General features: G+C 49.7%; 1 protein-coding gene across 1 annotated transcript in view; it reads right to left on the bottom strand.

Annotated features, from left to right (window-relative positions):
- Window positions 1-2,432: 2,432 nt before the first annotated feature.
- Window positions 2,433-21,510, bottom strand: part of LOC119464009 (kinesin-like protein KIF18B) — a 43,715-nt gene continuing 24,637 nt past the window's right edge. The window contains exons 10-11 of the mRNA XM_049655461.1: window positions 7,569-7,704; window positions 2,433-2,740 (exon numbers count right to left, since the gene is read on the bottom strand). Coding sequence (XP_049511418.1) covers window positions 2,433-2,740; window positions 7,569-7,704 — 444 coding nt within the window. The remainder of the gene's footprint in view (window positions 2,741-7,568; window positions 7,705-21,510) is intronic.

Genomic DNA, 21,510 nt, shown 5'->3' on the forward strand with positions numbered 1-21,510 from the left:
TCGCTGAGGAGGGCGGCTTGCCATCTCTCAGCGAGGCGCCCCGCTTCAGAAGGTCCTGCTGTTATCTTCCCCCTTCCTCTTGTTCCTTCTTCTTCAGGGCGTTGACATTCCCAAAGTATATGGGCCATATCAGCCCGTTCGTGCTCGCACCACGGGCAGCCGGGCGATGGGTGCAGCGCGGGCCACAGGCGGGGGGTTGTGGATATGTCATACGTTCTTGCCTGTAGTGTGCAAGAACCTCTCGGTACGAGGCCGGAAACTCCTCGATATCACAGTCGGCGTCCCCGTGGCCCCCAGCTCCGACCGCCGCGATTTGGGTTGTGTTGATAATTCCTCCGGTGGGGTCCCGCACAACAACGGCGGCTGCCCTCTGGGTGATCGCGTCGCGGCGGGTAAGTTGCCTCGCGACGAGATGGGCACGCTCGTTGTGGTTGGGCGGGATGCCGGTGTGTTTTCGGCCGTTAGTATTGTTGTTGTTGCGGCTGTTGTCTTCTTTAGTACAAGCTCCCCGACGTGCGCGGGGAACCATTTGAGGGACTTGATCGTAATCCTGCCGGACACGAAGTCTCCGGCTCTGGCGTTGAGCATGCGCGCCACATCCGCGGACACCCAACCTTTGGTGTAGTTCCGGATCGCTGATTTGGAGTCGCTTATGATCAGGCTATCCTCCGTACCTCCGTGGAGTACTGCGAGGGCTATGGCCATCTCCTCCGCTGCTTCGGCCGACGGCAGCCTAGCTGATGCCGTGATTCCTTTCCTTTGAGAAATCTTTGAGAAACATTTATTATTTCCTTTGAGAAATCTTTGAGAAACATTTATTATCTATCTACCTCGGAGTTTATTGCGCATGCTCAACGCCAGAGCAGGGGACTTCGTGTCCGGCAACATTACGAACAAGTCCCTCAAATGGTTCCCCGCGCACGTCGGGGAGCTTGGCGCTAACAAAGACGACAACCACGACAACAACGACAACAATACTAGCGACCGAAAGCACACCGCCATCCCGCCCAACCACAGCGAGCGCGCCGATCTCGTCGCGAGGCAACTTACCCGTAGCGACGCGATCACCCAGAGGGCAGCCGCCGCCGTTGTTGTGCTGGACCCCAGCGAAGGAGTTACCTACACAACCCAAATCACGGCGGACGGAGCTGGGGGCCACGGGGACGCCGACCACGATATCGAGGAGTTTCCAGCCTCGAACCGAGAGGTTCTTGGTCACTACAGGAAAGAACGTAAGAAATATCCACGGCCCGACGGGCGGCTGGACAGGTCCCAGGCAGTCCACCTGAGGCGGGTGCAGACGGGCACTTTCACCAACCCCTACCACCTGCACCGCCTGTGGCCCGCGCTGCACCCGTCGTCCGGCTGCCCGTGGTGCGAGCACGAATGGGCTGATATGGCCCATATACTTTGGGAATGCCAATGCCATGAGGAAGGAGGACCAAGCGGAAGGGGGAAGACAACAGCAGGACCCTCCGAAGCGGGGCGCCTCGCTGAGAGATGGCAAGCCGCCCTCCTCAGCGAGGCACCCAAAGATCAGGAGTGGGCCGTCCAGCGGGCCAGGGCCATTTCCGAGGATCTCGGAAGATTTTTCTCCGGCGATGGACCACTGGCCTCCTAGCCCCGGGCACCAACAGCCATAACCGTTGGACAAATAATGTTTAGTCCTATCCTATCCTTGGAGTCCATTGATGTTGAAAATGACGCCTATTGATAACTAATCAACTCAAAATGTATATCCGAGGGACGCCAACACGCCAGCGGTGGAAAAAGACTGATTAACGCGCGAGTAGTGGCGCGAGCGCGTTCGCGCCGGACGTGAGGTTTTGCTTGCGTACACGAAAAATCCACGGAACCCTACCCATAAAGAGCATGACTGTAAAAATTACGGCTTCCTTAAACGTCTTTGCATGCGCTGAACAGTCAAGTTTAAATGGCTTCTCTTCTCTCGGCTCGGTCCTTCAGCAAATGTACACAGAGAACCTTGTCCTCAAGACAGCTTTCCTGTCTATCCAATAAAACATCATAGATAATCACAAGAACTTCGTACCCCTGTTACCTTATCCCCAGTACATGGTATAGATAACCTGTCTGTATTACTACCGCACCGCTTCCGCAGACACCCAGTGAAAACAGACTTCCGACTAACTCTCTCTCATCATTGCGAAGCATTGTGAAAGACAGAAACCTAAACATTGAAGAGATTCCTTTTTTATTTCTGCGAGCTGTAGCTTTTAAAATATACATTTTTCGATCTGAAAGCGCCGCAAAAACACCAACGATTTTTGTTCGCTGAGTAGTAAGACGGCCCCGTCGAAGGGCACACGACAAAGAGACACAGTCAAAAGCGCGCGCTGAAGAAGAAGAAGAAGAAGAAGAAGAAGCCATCCTTCTTTGTTCGTTCAAGCGTTCTAAACCCCAAGAGCAGCCTCTCACTGCCAGGCGATGGACGTCTTGCTCCCACAGCGACTGGCAAGTGTAGATTTCCGAACAAGCGAGTCGTTTGACTGCGAAGATGGCTTCGGCCACGGGCCCTTCCAGAAGAGGATGCGCCTGCTGGTTCTCCTGGGGGCCTTCTCGGTTAGTTGCCAAGCCGTCTTGGTGTCCCTCGTCACTGGTGACGTCGACCATTGGTGCAAGCCGCTCGCTGGCTTCAACATCTCTGCAGCCGATTGGAAGAATATCGCCATACCGACCGAGGCCCATATGGACGCTTCAGCCGCTGCCGCATCTACGAACACTGCAAGCCACCCGCAGAACCCGACAAAACCGTTGAACATGGAAAGAGTGGCGCTGAACCTGTCGTGGCCTACCAGTGGTACAACAAATGCTTCCTCAGCGAGCGTTAACACCAAGGCACCAACGACACACGCGACGCGCCCTGTGAATTCTTTTTTGTGCGCGGTCGAGGAAACGGTGTTAAGATGGCATTCCCATCTAACGTCATGTGTTAATGTTTAACCAAGTTACTCGAACTCCCTCAGTCTGTTGAATGTGGCGTTATTTAGTGTGTAGTTGAATTACGATCTGTGTTCTTTTTCTCGTAATTGATAAAGTAGCTGATTTGTTAATGTTCAAAGTCATTTGCCATTCGTTACACCATTTATATACTAATGCTGAAGCGTCGTTCAAGGCTAGATGGTCATTATAAGAACATTGACAGGAATATTAGAAGGCAGATCATTAATGTGTATAAGAAAGAAAATGAGCCAGTACGCTTACGTGTGGATGCCGGGTCTGACGCTCGATTTAATGAAATATTGCGGCTTTACTTCTAGAAATTGTGTGCGGTTAGTAAGATAGTCTTTGATCCATTCGAGAATAGGTCCTTTTCCCAAAGTAAGTTCGAGTTCATAAATTACTTTTATATGTGTTACGCGATCGAAAGCTTTTGAAAAGTCTGGAAAGATTAGATCAATTTTTTCTGTTGATCAATGCTTACCTATATACCGTGAACACGCTCGATTAGTTCTGTGACCGTGGAAAGACCTCTGCTGAAACCATGCTGACAAGCTGTTAGTATTTTTTTTCCTTTTCAAGGTGTTTGGTTAAGTGCTTTAAGATAATGTGTTCTAGTATTTACAGACTGTACATGTTAGTGAGATTGGCCTGTAGTTGGAGGGTTCTGTTGTGCTTCCTGATTTATGGGTTGGTTTTACTTTAGCTGTTTTCCAATCCTTAAGGGGGGTGCTGAGGGCAGTAATTTGTAAAAAACTATAATAAGTACTTGGCCATCCAGCCAGTGTATCTGCGAAGGAATGGATTGGGTATGTTATCAGGTCCAGGTGATCCCTTTGGGTCTGAGTTCAGTAGTAGGTTAAGTATCCCTGCTTCAGTTAGTGTAAGTGGCTCTAGTGGTTTATTTCTAGTGGAGCCTGCTTGTGTAAGTGTGCCGTCGTCCTCTGTGAAAACGGAGCAGAAGTAGTAGCTAAGCAGGTTAGCGGAGTTTCTATTTTCTTCATTTGAGGCTCCGTTGTCGTTACAATTCTTTGGGATTAATGTAGTTCCAAAACTTGGAGCAGTTTTCAAAAAGTTTGTCCATGTATTAGGGAAGAAGAACTGTTTGGCTGTCTCAATTTTTGCATTTCATACATTGGATAACTGCGCTGAGATCGTGAGGCGTAAATTTGAATAAGTTAGTTTTGAGCAATTTTCTCATTTCGTTTACTTTATGGTTGGCATAAATTACGGCACAAGTTATCCCTGTTTACGCTTACTAAGTTTCTTTCGTTTAGTTGGTATGTAATTGGTTATACAGTGCGATATAATCACTTTAAACGCGAGCCACAAGGTATTGATGTCTGCACTGTTGTTATGTGAAAGTTGCAGGAACGAATCGTATTCATTAATCAGGTAATCAGGTATACTAGTGTCGTTAACTTTACTGTAGTCCGGGTAAGCGAAGATTTGCTGAGGAGTAACGGTGTCATGAAGGGGCATAGTGCAAAAGGAGATCGTGTTGTCAGAAATGCCATCCAGTAAACTTAATTTAGTTTGTTCATTTATAAAGTGATTGCTGAGGAATATTAAATCTAGTAGGGAACAGCTAGATCACTGTACACGTGTAGGTTCACTTACAATTTGAGCAAGGTTGAACAATAACATAAAATCAAGTAGCACATCCGCACAAGGTGAATGATGCTGCATTGTCTGCCAGTTCACTTCAGGAACATTAAGATCGCTGCGATTATTAATCTGGACCTTGATGCGCTTTGATTCGTGTATTCATGCAACCGAGCAGAGTTTCGAGGACCGAAGAAGGACTGCGATAAACGCAGCCAACAACTACAGTGCGAGATGTGAAACACAGCTTACAAAAGATAGCCACAACATCGGCTGACACCTAAAACGGGATTTCCTTCTTTACTAGAATGGTCACGCCTCGCGTCGTGCGGTCTTTCCGGATGATAGCGTACTTGGGAGGGGCTATTTCAAGATCTTTATTATCAACTGTTAGCCAAGTTTTTGTTAGTGTTAGAAAGTCTGGTTCATATCTAAGAAGCAATTCAAGAGAATTGTTTTTTCTTTTTTTTTCAATATGCTACGGGCATTTATGTTTAAAAAGGGTAAGTGGGATCTACAGTTCGGCGCGAACGCAGGCTTCCAGAGCCGCGATCCTGGTTTTTTGTATCAGGATTGACGCAACCAGGTTTAAAAGGGGCTATACTATTATTTTAGTCCTCCCAGTAGAACATATCGGCATTTATTCGTAGTTTACCATAAATTAGATTATTTGCTTGATTTGGCAAAATTCCATAGTTTTCTTCTTAAATCTCATACGCGAGGTGAAAAATCTTCGGAAATGGAAAAGCCTGATCCCTTTAGTTTAAAACAATTTCTCAGGGTTTTAGTTTGTCCCTAAAATCGAGAAGTTTTAGGTCTCGTTTAATGGTATCTGGCCTCCCTAGTCTATGTACACATTCTATACTTACAGCTTCAAGTTTCAGGACTTTTTAAAGACGATAGTCTTTCTTGGGGAACTTCAACGCTGAAAATTTGGTCTGTCTGTCTGTCTGTCTGTCTGCCACCCGATTCAGCCACCCGGCCAAAGTTGGACCACTTGCTTACCGCCCACACTACATAAACTGGTACGGCTGTTCATACTTGTGAACGTTATCGATCACAAAGTAAATATTACGCATATCTGAGGCGCAACATCACTAGGTAAGTATTAGGAGGTGTGTTCCTTTAATAGAAAATACATAGATACGTAACTCTAAAGACCCTAGTTTCTTAAGCTGCGCTGAAAATGCCATGCTATGCTCGCCGACGAACGACGTTCGCCGACTGCGCGCCGACGAGCGCCCTCTGCCATGGAGGAAGGAAACCCTCTGCACAAGCTCATGTTTCCCGATGTATTGCCAGATGGCGTCCATGTCTCACGCAGCGCCTCCTCAATTTTATCAATGCCAGCCAGATGCGGCCGATTCAACATAAAGGAAGCGCTGTCTGAGGCAGGGCAAAACATAAATGGCCGCTTGATGAAATAATGCGGTAAAATGAAATCTGTTCAAACAGACCTTCATGCCAGGACGGAAATGGTACGAGAACAGCATCACGGGTGGCCGCGGATCAGACCAGCACTCATGTAGTACGGCTGGCAGAAGACTGTCGTCTTTCGACGACATTTGCAGCGAAGCACGCAGATACGCGGCAATTTTAATCATACGACTGTGCCGTGATTTAAACTCAGTGGCGAGTTCTATAGTTCTAAAGGATTTGCCGTGCTCCTCCGTTCGCCGTGACAATTTTTTTTTGACAACTTTGACGTTTACTGCAAGTCGTAGTGCCTTTTCGTTTCCTTTGTATTCTTCTGGCAGACCCTACACAATAAGTTTGATTGTCTGGAGCAATTTTCAAGGTTGTCTAGTCTTATTTCTAGGGTTGAAACGACTTTCTGTAGATTTGGGACCATTTCCATGCAAGAAGAAATTTTTTTTTAATTATGGGCTTTTACGTGCCAAAACCACGATCTGATTATGAGGCATGCCGTAGTGGGGGACTCCGGAATAATTTGCACCGCCTGGGGTTCTTCAACGTGCACCTAAATCTAAGTACACGTGTGTTTTCGCATTTCACCCCCATCGAAATGCGGCCGCCGAGGCCGGGATTTGATCCCGCGACCACGTGCTTATCAGCCCAACACCATAGCCACTAAGGCGGGTACGACATCTTTTTGCCTAGGGCAACACCTCGACGTCCCCACGTGGGAGGCCTAGACCCAGCCATCACCTCTTGCTGGTTTTAATAAAGTTTATTCAGTCAGTCAGTCAGTGAGGTTGTAAGTCCTTTGAGTTTCTTGTCTGTTACGGTTAGTTGCCTTTCCTTTGCTTCTTTTAAATCCTTCAAAATGCGTTAGTAGTTGCTGGGAAACTTCAGGTGTATCAGGGCCCGGGTTTGTTTCTACATCACCTGCTAATAGCAATAATTTGACGAGATGCACTTTGTCAAAAATTTGTTCGCACAGCAGACCAGGGCACGGCAGCACAAATAAACAAAGCTCGTTGGAACGCATGTAATGTTCAACGCGTTTTCTTACCGGGGCGATGAACACAAGCGGGTTATCCAGGTCCCTTTGCGGCCAGCTGCCGTGCACTATGGCCTGCGGAAGTGTTTCGTCCCTTCTTATGGAACGAATAAAGTCCCTATATAAGAAAAGTACCGCCATCCTTTGATAACCGCCTATCTCTCTCCTGTATCTCCGATTGGACGATGATAGCGCGCGCTTTTCACTTCTTTTATATTTTCTTTTTTTCCGCTTCGGAGCCATGTTGAAAGTCCTCTGCGCAGCCGCAGTCGCCGGCGGCGGCGGCGGCGCGCGCCCGGCCTGAAAGCTTCAACGTGGACTTTCTAGGTGCGCCACCGTCGACTTGGCTTTCGCAAGCAAAAAGTAAAGAAAAAAGCAAGCGCTTTAGGAGAGGAGGCGGCGGAGGAAAGAGTAGATGGCGGTACTTTTCTTATATAGGGACTTTAGGAACGAAGCACCTGACGCGACACCAACGCCGAGTTGAAAACCGAACAGTCGCTCGGAGTGATCGACGAAGTGCGCTGGTAGAATAGGCTGTTACTCTGCAATGTCACTAGGACTGGCTCGGCGGTGCAGCGGTCCGGAAGCGGATGCGCAGGATTCACGATTGCCATCTGAAGGCTTCGTGTCTCACCGGGGTCATGGCCTGCAGCTATCAGCAGCAGGGTTGCGGCTATCTGCGCGATGAACACAAACAGGTTAACCATGAGCCTTTGCAGCCAGCTGCCGTGCCCTGTGTTGATTTTTGGAGAAAAAAATTGATAACTGGAAAAAAAGCTATACAAAAGTTCCGACGGCATGAAAAAAGCCAGTTCCACTGAGATTCTTTCAACCACAATCTGTCGAGGCGGAGGGGTGTCCGTGTAACACGTTTCCTAACACAGCTTGTAGGTCATCGCCGAAACCGGCCTACATTTCTATATTTAATGCCTTTTGGCTAAGATCAAATGTAATGCTTTATGCCGTTGGGCGAACATTCGAAGTAAAAAGAAGTAGTGTAGCAAGCAGCGGGAGGACGCCAGGACGGCACTACGTGTCATTATAAGCTCCGTCTGCTACCTGCGTCGCACGGTCCACTGCGTCGCACTCATGTAGTCGCACTCATGTAAAATCGGCCCGAGACCGATTTGGCTCGCAGCCTGTTTTTCTGCCCTGTTTTGCCGCCTAGGCGGGCGGATGTTTTCAAGATTTTGCCGCTTCCGACAGCTTCGATACCAAGTGTGAACGTAGCCTAAGATCCTGCGCGAGCGCGGCCTAACTGGCACCTGAAGGGAAGCGGCGGAAATGTATACCGGAGATTTCGACCACCTGGGGTCTTTAACGTGCACCTAAATCTAAGTAAACGGGCCTCGAGCGTTTTCGCCATCATCTAAAATGCGGCTGCCGCATTTGTTGCTTCATTTGTTGCGCATTTGTTGCTTCAGAATGCGGCCGCCACATTCACGCCCAAAACTTCACAGAGTGTCAAAGCCTTGACAAACACCGTGACAGTTTTTTCCTTATGCAGACATGATTCGCTGTAAATTACCAACCCAAACGGAAGCGCCCAGGAATGAAATTGTGAAAGTAGCACCGGATTCATGGATTATATCAGCGCGAAGCGACGAGAACAAAGGGTGGGTAAGGGGGGGGGAGGGGGTTGCGGAAGAAATTTCAGGGGGGAAGTTGAACCCCCCCCCCCCCTGGCTACACCCCTGTAACCGGGCGCAGGCGGCGACCGGAACGTAGCTCCTGGGAGGACGGGAACGAGAGAGGACGTCGAGGTCTTGACGTACCTCCACCACTTTATAAGACCGAGACCGACCGAGCTGTCCAAGCGCTTTTTATTCCAAAAAGGAAACGCCCCAGCTCTTGCGCGAAGAAGTAGAAGAACAGGGAAGGTGATGATGGCTATGTACAAATGAAAAGGACGAAGTACGTTAATAGTGCTTACAATATATATATATATATATATTGTATTTTGTGTTACATTGCATTGTATTGTGTCTTCATGTTCATGTTTCTCGCAAGCTTGTTGTGGTGTTTTTTATTGCGATAGCGATTATATGGACACTCCAAAGCGGATTTCTACCGTCGGCGTCGCCGTCGCCGTGATGTTCCATATGACGTCAACGGCGATGAAATCGTCACCGCGCGCCGTAAGATGTATGTGCGAGTGAAAGCGCGCGAGGGACGCGTGGTTTAATTCTGCTGCCCTGCAGGGCAGCAGAATTAAGCGTCTCTTTCCTCCTTTACTATCACCATATATATGGAGCAAACGCGACCTCATCCGTCGTGCGAAAGGCCGTGGGGGGACGGGAGGGAGGGCGCAGTAAATGCGATGACTGACTGGGCGCAGTAAATGCGATGGAAATCCTGTCGATTTCCTTGATGAAAGGTCTGGGGAGGTTCCAGCATTGAGGAAATTGATGCCTAACAGAGACAAAGGGATAAGCAGTGACGTGCAGAATGAGTTAATTGAGATCATGGCCCACACTATACAGTGGGAAATCATTACAGACGAGGTATATTGCCCGTTCTACGGCGTAATATCATATTAGTATTGTTGTTATTAATATTATTATCATTATTATTATTATTATTATTATTATTAGTAGTAGTAGTAGTAGTAGTAGTAGTATCCCTAAGGGCTCTTGCGGGCACCACATAGGCGGGGGGGGGGGGGTTAATACATCGGGGTTACCTTCACAAACTAAAAAAAAATGTCGCAGTTTCACCCGAAAGGCGAAGCATCAATTGCGATAGCAAATTAGCAGTGAGCTATACGAATTCATAAGGATAGTAGTTTTATCAGCTGTAAAAACTTGGACATGCAGCAACACCAGCAACGCGCAGAACTGTTGTCAACCCCGTCGACGTTTTTCCCGCGTTCGCACCGAACGTGCGCGGCGTTGGTGACTGTTGCCGGTGCCTCTGCGGAAGGCTCGGAGGTTTTCGACGAGATCAGAACGGGAAACTCGTCGAGCAGCGTCGGAAGTCTTTACCACCTTCTCGCCTCGAAACATTTATATATAAATAGGCATTTGGTCCCGCAGCTAAACGTCGCCTCCCCTCCCTCCCTCCCGTCCCCCCACGGCCTTTCGCACGACGGATGAGGTCGCGTTTGCTCCATATATATGGTGATAGTAAAGGAGGAAAGAGACGCTTAATTCTGCTGCCCTGCAGGGCAGCAGAATTAAACCACGCGTCCCTCGCGCGCTTTCACTCGCACATACATCTTACGGCGCGCGGTGACGATTTCATCGCCGTTGACGTCATATGGAACATCACGGCGACGGCGACGCCGACGGTAGAAATCCGCTTTGGAGTGTCCATATAATCGCTATCGCAATAAAAAACACCACAACAAGCTTGCGAGAAACATGAACATGAAGACACAATACAATGCAATGTAACACAAAATACAATATATATATATATATATATATATATATATATATATATATATTGTAAGCACTATTAACGTACTTCGTCCTTTTCATTTGTACATAGCCATCATCACCTTCCCTGTTCTTCTACTTCTTCGCGCAAGAGCTGGGGCGTTTCCTTTTTGGAATAAAAAGCGCTTGGACAGCTCAGTCGGTCTCGGTCTTATAAAGTGGTGGAGGTACGTCAAGACCTCGATGTCCTCTCTCGTTCCCGTCCTCCCAGGAGCTACGTTCCGGTCGCCGCCTGCGCCCGGTTACAGGGGTGTAGCCAGGGGGGGGGGGGGGGGGGGGTTCAACTTCCCCCCCTGAAATTTTTTCCGCAACCCCCTTCCCCCCCCCTTACCCACCCTTTGTTCTCGTCGCTTCGCGCTGATATAATCCATGAATCCGGTGCTACTTTCACAATTTCATTCCTGGGCGCTTCCGTTTGGGTTGGTAATTTACAGCGAATCATGTCTGCATAAGGAAAAAACTGTCACGGTGTTTGTCAAGGCTTTGACACTCTGTGAAGTTTTGGGCGTGAATGTGGCGGCCGCATTCTGAAGCAACAAATGCGGCAGCCGCATTTTAGATGATGGCGAAAACGCTCGAGGCCCGTTTACTTAGATTTAGGTGCACGTTAAAGACCCCAGGTGGTCGAAATCTCCGGTATACATTTCCGCCGCTTCCCTTCAGGTGCCAGTTAGGCCGCGCTCGCGCAGGATCTTAGGCTACGTTCACACTTGGTATCGAAGCTGTCGGAAGCGGCAAAATCTTGAAAACATCCGCCCGCCTAGGCGGCAAAACAGGGCAGAAAAACAGGCTGCGAGCCAAATCGGTCTCGGGCCGATTTTTTCGCCATGGCGAAGCGGAAATGCGGCGGAAAGTCGTTCTGCCTCACTGGAAGCTACACTAGCATGTAAACAACCGGTCATAAAATTGAACATGGCACCAAAAGTGTAGGCTGTAATGCTGATCGACGCGATCAAGAACCAGCCCTTGCCCTACGACAAGACTGGCACTAAAACGTACTGTCAGCACTACTCGCGATAGTATTCAACGTCGCGCGACCGGAGGTGCGGCAACGAGGCCTTGGCGTGACCCAACTTCTCGCGCTTTTGCAAAGCCAGGCGAACCCACCACCGCCGTTTCGGAGGTGTCCGCGTCTTCCGTTTATTCATTGTCCATTTCTAGAAAACAAGTAGGTGGAAGCATAAAAGCCATTTCTTCTTCCACTTCCATGGCAGACAATAGTTAGGCAGATTCCTCGTTGGCGCTCCATAATTCTCCTCGCACGTGCACGGTATGTTGCAGAAGTCGCGGGGTGCTTTTCTCGTCGCGACGATAGATTGAGAGCGTAGGTCTCACGTAGGACGCGCAGGCTTTGGCGAGCCCCAACACAAGGGCCAGCCCGGGTTTTAGCTGTGGTGTTCCCGTTGCCCCTTTGGTGTCCCGGAGGCGCCCAGAATACGAAATGATGAAATGTTATTACAACTTGTAAATAAAAGCTTTTAAAGAAATATTATCACGCCTAGGCACCAACCTGTGACTCAGCGCTACCGCGCCCGTGTGAGGAGAATTACGGAACGCCAACGAGGAATTTACCGAAGGTCGCAGATGACACGCGAAGTTGCGTGAAATGATCACTTCTGATGACGGTACGTGGGTCAATGAATGAACATACCGCTCGAAATGAGCGCCACCACGCCGACAAACGTACGCATACTAGACGGATCTGGACGAAAACGGCATCTGCGGCCGCGGCGGTAGCAAAACAAATGTGAAAAACTTGGACAGGAGCGGAAACATTTTCCGGCCGCTTTGACCTTTCCGCCCGCTTGCCGCTTCCCAAGTGTGAACGTAGGCTTTTAGTCTGCGCAAGAAACGTCTCTTTTTTGCGATTGCGCCCCTACGGAAGGCTGGTAATTACTGTTGTGTTGTTGAATCTCAAACCAGCTATTACGGAAGGCTGGTAGTTGCTGTTTTGTTGTGGAATCCCAAACCAGCAATGTACACACGAAGGGGTTGATGACAGCAGTGAAATTCCACCGACTCGCAACAGAATGCACGAAACAGACAGCCGACAAGCATGAATTACTGTTGTGCGCAGTACAGCGTAAGTAAACTCTTGTTGCAGGCGCTGACAGTTCTCGTCGGAGTTCACGCGTCCTGAGAAATTGATTATGTGCACTATGCACTGAACAAGAGCGGAGTTCATTCCTGCATCACTAGTACACCAATCAGTCGAGATTCTGTGAGGTACAAGGCCGCTTCCTGTTTGCACCGACGTAAGTGAAGCAGAAATGAGTTGCACGCACTACTTAAAATGCGTACACATGCCATATCTCTGCTGTGCGGTGAAATATTCTGTACAATTCTGAATCTGTTGACGTAAAGGCAATGACGGCTGCACGCTCGCACAAAGTGAAAACACAGCGGCCCATGCACTTGCCGCAGGAAATGCAACCCTCTCGTATGAGGGAGCAGGGCGACGAAAACTTCGAAAAAAAATCCTTACGCGTTTCTGCGCGTATTTAAGTTTTCTAGCGCTAAAGACGCAGCGGACAAGCTATTGCTATGGGAGTAGGTATAGCCTGGTCACACGTGCATTTTCGCGTGTATAGCAGTCCTTGACTTGTGAAACGCACTTCGCCCCGACGAGGACGACGCCATCTACGCTTAACGGAAATTAACAATTAATGATGTCTTCTCCAATCGCACGGGTCGTCCCAATGATGCGTTTTCGAAGACTGGTCCATTCAGTGGCGCGATGAGAGACCGTTGCTCCAAACGCCCACTGTACCTGTCGTACTTACTGTATTCACTGAGCTTACTTTACGTTTTACTTAATTTCATCACAAGCACACTCACACGCGAGGGGAGGGGTGGGGGCGGTCCCATGTCTTTGATATACATGTATAGAGTCTGCTTAAACTACAGATAGTTATTATTGATCACGTGACGTAGAGGAAAGCAGAAGCTTGACCCCCCCCCCCCCCCCCGAAAAAAATTTCTGGCTGCGCCCCTGCCCGGTTACCCCTACAATGATGGACAATACCAACCCCGGCTCTTCCGGCGCCTCTAACCCTACCACACAAACGACTCCGCCTGCGGTGCCTTCTTGGACTGTGTGACGTGCCCTCAACGCGATCCCCCTGTCTTTGCGGGACTCCGCGGTGATGACGTCGACGATTGGATCGACAACTACGACCGCGTGAGTTCTTGCAATAAGTGGAACGATACCCAGAAATTGAGGCACGTCGCATTCTACTTGACCGGTGTTGCAAGGACGTGGTATTTCAATCATGAATCCGACATCGCGGATTGGTCCACGTTTACCGCCAAGCTGCGTCAAATCTTCGCTTCCTCGTCTAGCCGTGCAGAAGTCGCCAAGCAGAAGCTGGGCACGCGCCTCCAACTTCCACAAGAGTCTTACACATCATACATAGAGGATGTCTTGGCTCTGTGCCGCCGTGCGAACCCTAGCATGACGGAAGCCAAACGCGTTCGACACATATTAAAAGGCATTGGGTCTGTCGCGTTCAACGCCTTAATCGTGCAAAATCCGGCTTCTGTCCAAGACATCACTGCCACGTGTCAGCGCCTGGACGAGATGCAGTCTCTTCGTCTTCAACATGACAGTAGCGATCCTTAAGTTCCCCATTCTTCAGATCTACGTGCTCTCATCCGCACAATCATCCGCGAAGAGCTTCAAATACTAGACCTGAGGCGTTCACCTGCTGCCTGTGCCCCAACCCCGCCCTTCGACTTGCGCGAGGTCGTAAAGCAGAAGTTGACAGCGATGACTACACCCACGACGCATCTTGCTCCGGTAGCGCGCCCCTCACCTACTTACGCGGATGTTGCTTCGCTACCCACCCCTACCCTGACCTCCGTGCCTACTGACGTTACCTATGACCATTTGGCTTCGATGGGAACCAGAGCACTTGCTGCGCCATCCTACCCTCCGTGGCGTCCACCTCGTCCGGTTTGTTTTTACTGTGGTATACGCGGCCATATATCTCGCTTCTGCCGCCGTCGCCAGCAGGATGAAAGACGAGGCTAGGCTGAGCACGAGAGAGACCACACTCGCCGACCAGACTCCTACTATCCCGGTTCGTACTCGTTCCCTCAGCAGCGTTCACCGCCTCCTCCAGCTGCTCCCAATCTGCCTCATAGTTCCCGTTCGGCCAGACGTCGTTCTCCTTCGCTTTACCGGCGCTCTACATCGCCGCTTCGCCCCACTTCCCATCTTGCCGACCAGCACTTGGAAAACTAACTGTTACAGTTTTTGGAGGGGAAACTGCTTCCTATCGGTCTTTAAAAATTCCTCCTCTTCGCCCGGCCAACATGCTTTATGTAACTGTTGAAGGTGTTCCCGCGTCTGCTCTCATCGATACCGGTGCCGCCGTCTGTTCTTCGTAGTGATCTGTGTTCACGGCTCCGGAAAGTGAAAACGCCTTATCTTGGACCTATTTTGCGTGGTCCTAATAATGCATTGATTCACCCCGACGGACAGTGTACTGCTCGTGTTCTCATCGACGGCATTCGCCACCACATTGAGTTTATCGTGCTTCCAGCGTGTATCCATGAATTTATCTTGGCTTGGGACCTTCCTACATTCTGCTTCAGCCGTCATTTCATGTAGAGAGAAAGTTGTCCACATCGCGGATACAGCGCTTCCACCTGTTACGGATTGTTCACCTTCATGCGTGAACTTGGCCATTGATGTAGACTACGTCCTGCGTCCTGGTCACGAAGACGTTGTATCCGTAACATCCCGGCAGATCGCCGACGGAGACGCTCTAGTCGCCCCTTCTTCCCGCTGTACTTCTCGTGGAATCCTCATTGCCGCCTGTCTCGTCCGGTTTTCACGTGGCCGCGCCCTTCTGTCTGCCTGCAACACGACCCCAGATCCTGTGATGCTGCCCAAAGGGATGACTGTGGCAACCCTCGCCGACACTCAACCTATCTCTATAGTCACGCTTTGCCCTTCTTCATCGCCAGCACCAACCTCAGGTTTGGATGATTCTTTCCCTCCCTCAGCCGTTCTTGGTTCTGACCTAACCGCCGCGCAGTACGAAGCCTTACTGGCGGTCTTGGCGAAGCACAAAGCCTGTTTCGATAGCTGTTCTCCTGTGTTGAGCCAAACTTCTGTGGCTTCACACCGCATCGAAACCGATGGTTCCGCTATCATACGACGACGCCCCTATCGTGTCTCGCCGTCCGAACGGAGGGTCATTGAACAACAGGTTGCTGACATGCTTGCGCGGAAGATAATTCGACCTTCATCTAGCTCCTGGGCTTCTCCCGTGGTTCTGGTAAAGAAAAAGGACGGCTCCGTTCGCTTTTGCGTCGACTATCAAGCGCTCAATAAGATCACACGCAAGGACGTATATCCAATACCTCGAATTGACGACGCTTTGGACACACTGCAAGGGGCGGAATATTTCTCCAGCCTTGATCTTCGATCAGGCTATTGGCAAATTCCGATGAACGAGACTGACAAAGAAAAGACCGCATTCGCTACACCAGACGGACTTTATGAATTTAACGTGATGCCTTTTGGCCTTTGTAACGCTCCCGCCACAATTGAGAGCATGATAGATAACGTACTTCGTGGACTAAAATGGAAGACCTGCCTCTGTTATCTGGACGATATTGTCATCTTTTCGTCTAACTTCAGCCAACATCTTCATCGATTAGACGAAGTTCTCAAGTGCCTTGCAAATGCTGGTTTCCAGATCAATACAAAAAAATGGAAATTTGCAAGCAAGACCATAAAAGTATTGGGCCACGTCGTCTCAAAAGATGGCATCCAGCCAGACCCTGAAAAGATTAGTGCTGTTCTGCACTTCCCTCGGCCCCAGCAGCAGAAAGATCTACGTAGTTTCCTCGGCTTGGCTTCATATTTTCGTCGATTTATACGCAACTTTGCTGCCATAGCAGCTCCTCTACACAAGCTACTGGTTACCGGTGCCTCTTTCACATGGACTAACGAATGCGAGTCGGCTTTTCAAGCTCTTAAGCAACATCTTACTTCCGGACCAGTGCTTCGCCACTTCGATGATCGAGCCCCCACCATACTCCATACTGACGCAAGCGCACAAGGTATTGGCGCAGTACTTCTGCAACGTAATGCAGCCCCTAAAGAGCAAGTCATCGCATATGCCAGCCGAACACTTTCTCCAGCTGAGCGGAACTACACCATTACAGAGCAAGAGTGCCTGGCTATCGTCTGGTCGATTCAGAAATTTCGCCCATGCCTTTACGGCCGCCACTTCACCATCGTCACCGACCATCGTGCTCTGTGTTGGCTGTCATCAATGAAAAACATGTCAGGACGCTTAGGACGCTGGATACTCCGCTTGCAGGAATATGACTTTACAATAACGTACAAGTCTGGAAAAGTCATCGTGATACAGACGCACTGTCTCGCTGCCCACTCTCGCTCTCTCCCGTAACGCGCCGTCGTCTTCCCCACCACGTTGTTCCGATGCTACGCCTGCCCCACACCAACTCTCGATAGCGCCCCTGGACCTAGCTACGCTTTCATCACGCTCTGATCTCGTCTTGCTTCAGCGGGCCGACTCCTACTGTCGACCTCTCATGGATCGCCTTAGTGGATTCGCCGAACCACCCAACAGCCGCTTGCGACGCCAACTTCGACAATTCCGCCTGCAAAGTGGCGTGCTACACCGCTACGTTTATCACCCAACAGGTCACCGGTGGGTCCCAGTTCTACCTCGCTGCCTTCGCCGGCGCGTATTAGAGGCACTTCACGGCGACGCATCGGCTGGCCACTTAGGCTTCCACAAGACTTACGACCGCATCAAGACCCGCTGCTTCTGGCCTGGCCTATCCACAACGGTGGCCAAATACATTGCCTCCTGTGTGTCGTGTCAGCACCGAAAACGCTCGACTTCCCCTCCTGCCGGTTTACTACAACCTCTCCCTTGCCCGGACGCACCTTTTGAATTTGTTGGCATTGATTTATATGGTCCCTTGCCTTTGACACCCTCCGGTCACCGTTGGATTGTCACTTCGGTCGACCATTTAACCAGATATGCCGAGACTGCCCCTCTGCGAGCCGGTACCGCGTCTGAGGTCGCTGACTTTTTCTTGCGCTCCATCGTCTTGCGCCACGGGGCTCCTCGCGTTCTTCTGAGTGACCGTGGCAAGGCGTTTATTTCCCAAGTTCTCGAGGAAGTTCTTCGGGCCACTGATACCGTGCACAAATCTACTTCTACCTATCATCCGCAAACCAATGGCCTCACTGAGCGCTTCCCCCGTACGCTGTATGACATGATTTCCATGTACATCCGGCCTATAACCACACTAACTGGGATAAAATTCTTCCTTTTGTGACATTCGCCTATAATACTGCTATTCAACGGTCTACCGGTTACAGCCCTTTCTTCCTTGTATATGGAAGATCTCCTTCCACCATATTTGACAGAGAATTCTTTTTAGCACCTTCTTCGCCTAACGCGTCCCTTCCAGAAGATTTTGCTGCCCGAGTTGCACATTGCCGTCAAATCGCCCGGCAAAGCACGGAAGCTGAGCGCAGACGTCGCTGCGACAACAAACGCCGTGACCTCCGTTTTCACCCTGGAGACCAAGTCCTGCTTTGGACTCCAGCTCGAACTCCAGGCCTCTGTGAGAAGTTCCTTCAACGCTATATTGGCCCATACACCGTTGTCCAGCAAACATCTGCAGTGAACTATCTCGTGCGCCCAGTACACTCCGTCACTGACCGGCGCCGCCGGAATGCCGAAATTGTTCACGTCTCGCGGATGAAGCCCTTCACTCCCCGTTTAGATAATCTCTAATCTGCGGCCAGGCTGGCCGCTTCCATGACGGGGGGAAGTTAGTGTAAGCACTATTAACGTACTTCGTCCTTTTCATTTGTACATAGCCATCATCACCTTCCCTGTTCTTCTACTTATTCGCGCATGACCTGGGGGGTTTCCTTTTTGGAATAAAAAGCGCTTGACAGCGCGGTCGGTCTCGGCCTTATAATATATTATAGTACATGTGTTGAAGGACTAGTGCTACATGACATACATAGTTTGCACGTGACGTCATATCCGCCGCCTGCCCCGACTGTCCGCCATCGCTAGGCACCTCGCTACTAGCCGCTGGCCCGCTGCGTTTGTGTTCGGCGTTCACTTATACGCGTCAACGCCGCATGTTTGCTGTCGTGTAAGCTTAGCGATGGCAAAACTCAGGAGCCCGGAATGTTGCCCTTCCTACACAGACGAGCTTGTAGGGCCGACGCGGGCTCGCTACAAAGAAAAGGTCGGAATGGGCGACGGCGTGGACCCATACTAGCTGCACGTTGGCGTCGATACCAGTTCAGACCCCGAGGTGCTCCCGGCACGACGTGCGTGGATATTACTAATTATTTTGTCCCGTCCACGAGCTACGTCACGCCGAACGAAATAAAGGCTTACAAATCGCTGAAGCGCACAATTACTTCCCGAGCGGTTGGGTGAGGAAGCTTGCAGCGAAGCGCCTGTCGTCGGGTCTTACCATCGTCCTCGGCGAGATTAGTCAATGAAAGCATATCTTCCTTGGCATGCGGCAGAGAAGACTATCTCAGTATTTTTTGTGCTGCTCCATTCAGGGACAGCTTTCTTGCCACAAAGGTTCACCTATGTGCGCTTTTTCCACAAGCTTCAAAACGTGTGTTCGTTTCTTTCTGCGAGTTTTGGTTTATAGTTCCGTGCATGGGGGTCCGTGCATGGGAATTTTGTTGCGTTAAATAGAAGTAGCCCATTATATTGAAAGCATGCAGACATTCAAATATTGCTTAGCATATCGCTAAGAGAAGCACACATACCAAGAAATGACGATGCAAAGCAGTTTGCAGGCCATTAAAAACAAAATTGGGGTTTTCCGTGCTAATATCACTATCTAATTATGAACCACGCGGCAGTGGAGGGTTCCGGGATAATTTTGACCGCCCGGAGTTCTTTACCGTGCACTACAACACAAGTACACGGGCGTTTTTCAGAGCGGCAAAAGCGACCATGCGTGTGCGAGCAGGCGGTCAGCGACCAGTACGGGGGCTTTCGCTGCCGCCCTTTTACAATCATGCGTGATGTGTAGTGTTTTGGCGTGTTATATACTCGCCCGAAACAAAGTGACGACACGCACGTTGTTCAGGTCCTTCCGATTTTTCCGGTAAAGCCACAGGCACCGACGTTTCTCCGACGGCATTCTTGTGCTTTCGCACTACCATGTTATTATTTTTGGTGCAGACCTACGCCCGGTTCTGCATAGCTCGGCTTCGTGGCAGTGGTACTTCTTGTGTGGCAACCTAAAATCGCTCAGGTTGGCATGATCACGACGCGAGAAGGAACTTCGGATCAACAACGCGTCAGCGCGCGCAGCCTGCTCTAGCACGCTTCCGCAGGCGCGCAGGTGCCTAAAGATGGCGGACAGGCTCGCGGACCGGTGCGGAAGTGACGCGCGTGCAAACTATGTATACACGGCATCGGACAATATAGCTAAAATACAACTCTACGTTGAATGGGTGCTTCAATTCATTAACAAACGAGTCATGATCACACAGAGTTACAACATCGCTTCGTAGCTTGTTCAAATGATAAATTGCAATAAACATTGGCAAGTTGCGAAGCAAGTTAGTGCACGCAAATTTGGGCTGTATTTTACGTGCGTGATCCAGGCGCGGAAAAATTAGATGGGCTGGTCTGATTTGCGAATGTATAAACAGCCAATCACTGAAATAAAGTCTGTGAAAGTGCGAGAGCAGCTCGATTCTTCGATTTTCTAGTGTCGGTAGATTGTGTGGGTAGTGCGTGAAGGACGACGAAAATGGTGACCTAGAGCCATACAAGGCATGGTTGGTTGCATGTGGATACTCACAAGTGGAAGGTACCGATTACAAGGAAACCCTCTCTCCTGTAGTGAAGCTGAAGTCCGTCGGGACACTGCTGGCCATAGCAGTTGAGAGAAATTGGAAGATCCACCAGATGGACATCACGGCAGCATATTTAAATGGTACTCTGAAGGAGACTGTCTACATGGAACAACCGCAGACTTAAGAAGGATGAAGACTATCTTCTGAAGAAGAGCCTTTACGGGCTACGACTGTCTGGAAGGGAGTGGAACCTTACTTTGGACAAAATGCTCAAGTCAGAAGGGATGAGAAGATCAAAAGCAGAACCCTGTGTTTATGTCAGTAAGAAGAACCTCATCGTAGGAGTCTACGTGGATGACTTGCTGGTCATCGCAGAAGATGAGAAACAGATTGCCGACTTCAAAAGCCGCTTGAGTAATCAATTTGATGCAAGAGACTTGGGTGAAGCTAGCCACATTTTTTCCATACGACTGGAGAAAGAAAAGAATAGAAAACTGATACTGGATCAGACGGCCTATGCTGACGACATACTGGAAACGTTTGGCATGTCAGACGCAAAGGCATCATCATCTCATTTGGATCCTGGAAGCAAGTACAAAAGAGGAGACAAAAATATCCCATCAAGTGAGGATCTGCCCCGCAAGTACAGACAAGCAATTGGTGCGTTGCTTTACCTCGCCGGAGGCACAAGACCGGACTTGGCTTTTCCGACTACTTATATGAGCCAGTTCAATGAACATCCAACAGAAGAACATTGGAATGGCATAAGGCACATTCTTCGCTATGTGAAGCAGGAAAAGAATTATGCATTAGTCTACCAGAGAACTAGGAAGTGCATACAAGCCTTTTGCGACGCAGACTGGGCTATAGTGACAAGGCTAACAGGAAGTCATTCAGCGGGTATGTGTTCACGCTAGCTGGTGCTGCGATTTCCTGGAGTAGTAGGAAGCAGCAAAGCACTGCACTGTCAAGAGTCGAAGCGGAATATATAGCAATGTAGTGTAATCCCCAGTCACGAGATGGCGCCATGTATCCGTTGGTGCGCCGTCCGCCGTTTCGCCTTTTGAAACGCAACTCTTGTTCTTTTTCCCTCTCGTTTTTTTTTTAACACGAAAGTGTTTTATGCCGGGGTCCACCAAGACTTCACTGACGTATTTCCGTCACGGAAATACGTCACACGAACATGA

The sequence above is a fragment of the Dermacentor silvarum genome, chromosome 9 (assembly GCF_013339745.2).
Source record: "Dermacentor silvarum isolate Dsil-2018 chromosome 9, BIME_Dsil_1.4, whole genome shotgun sequence".
NCBI classification, from domain to species: domain Eukaryota; kingdom Metazoa; phylum Arthropoda; class Arachnida; order Ixodida; family Ixodidae; genus Dermacentor; species Dermacentor silvarum.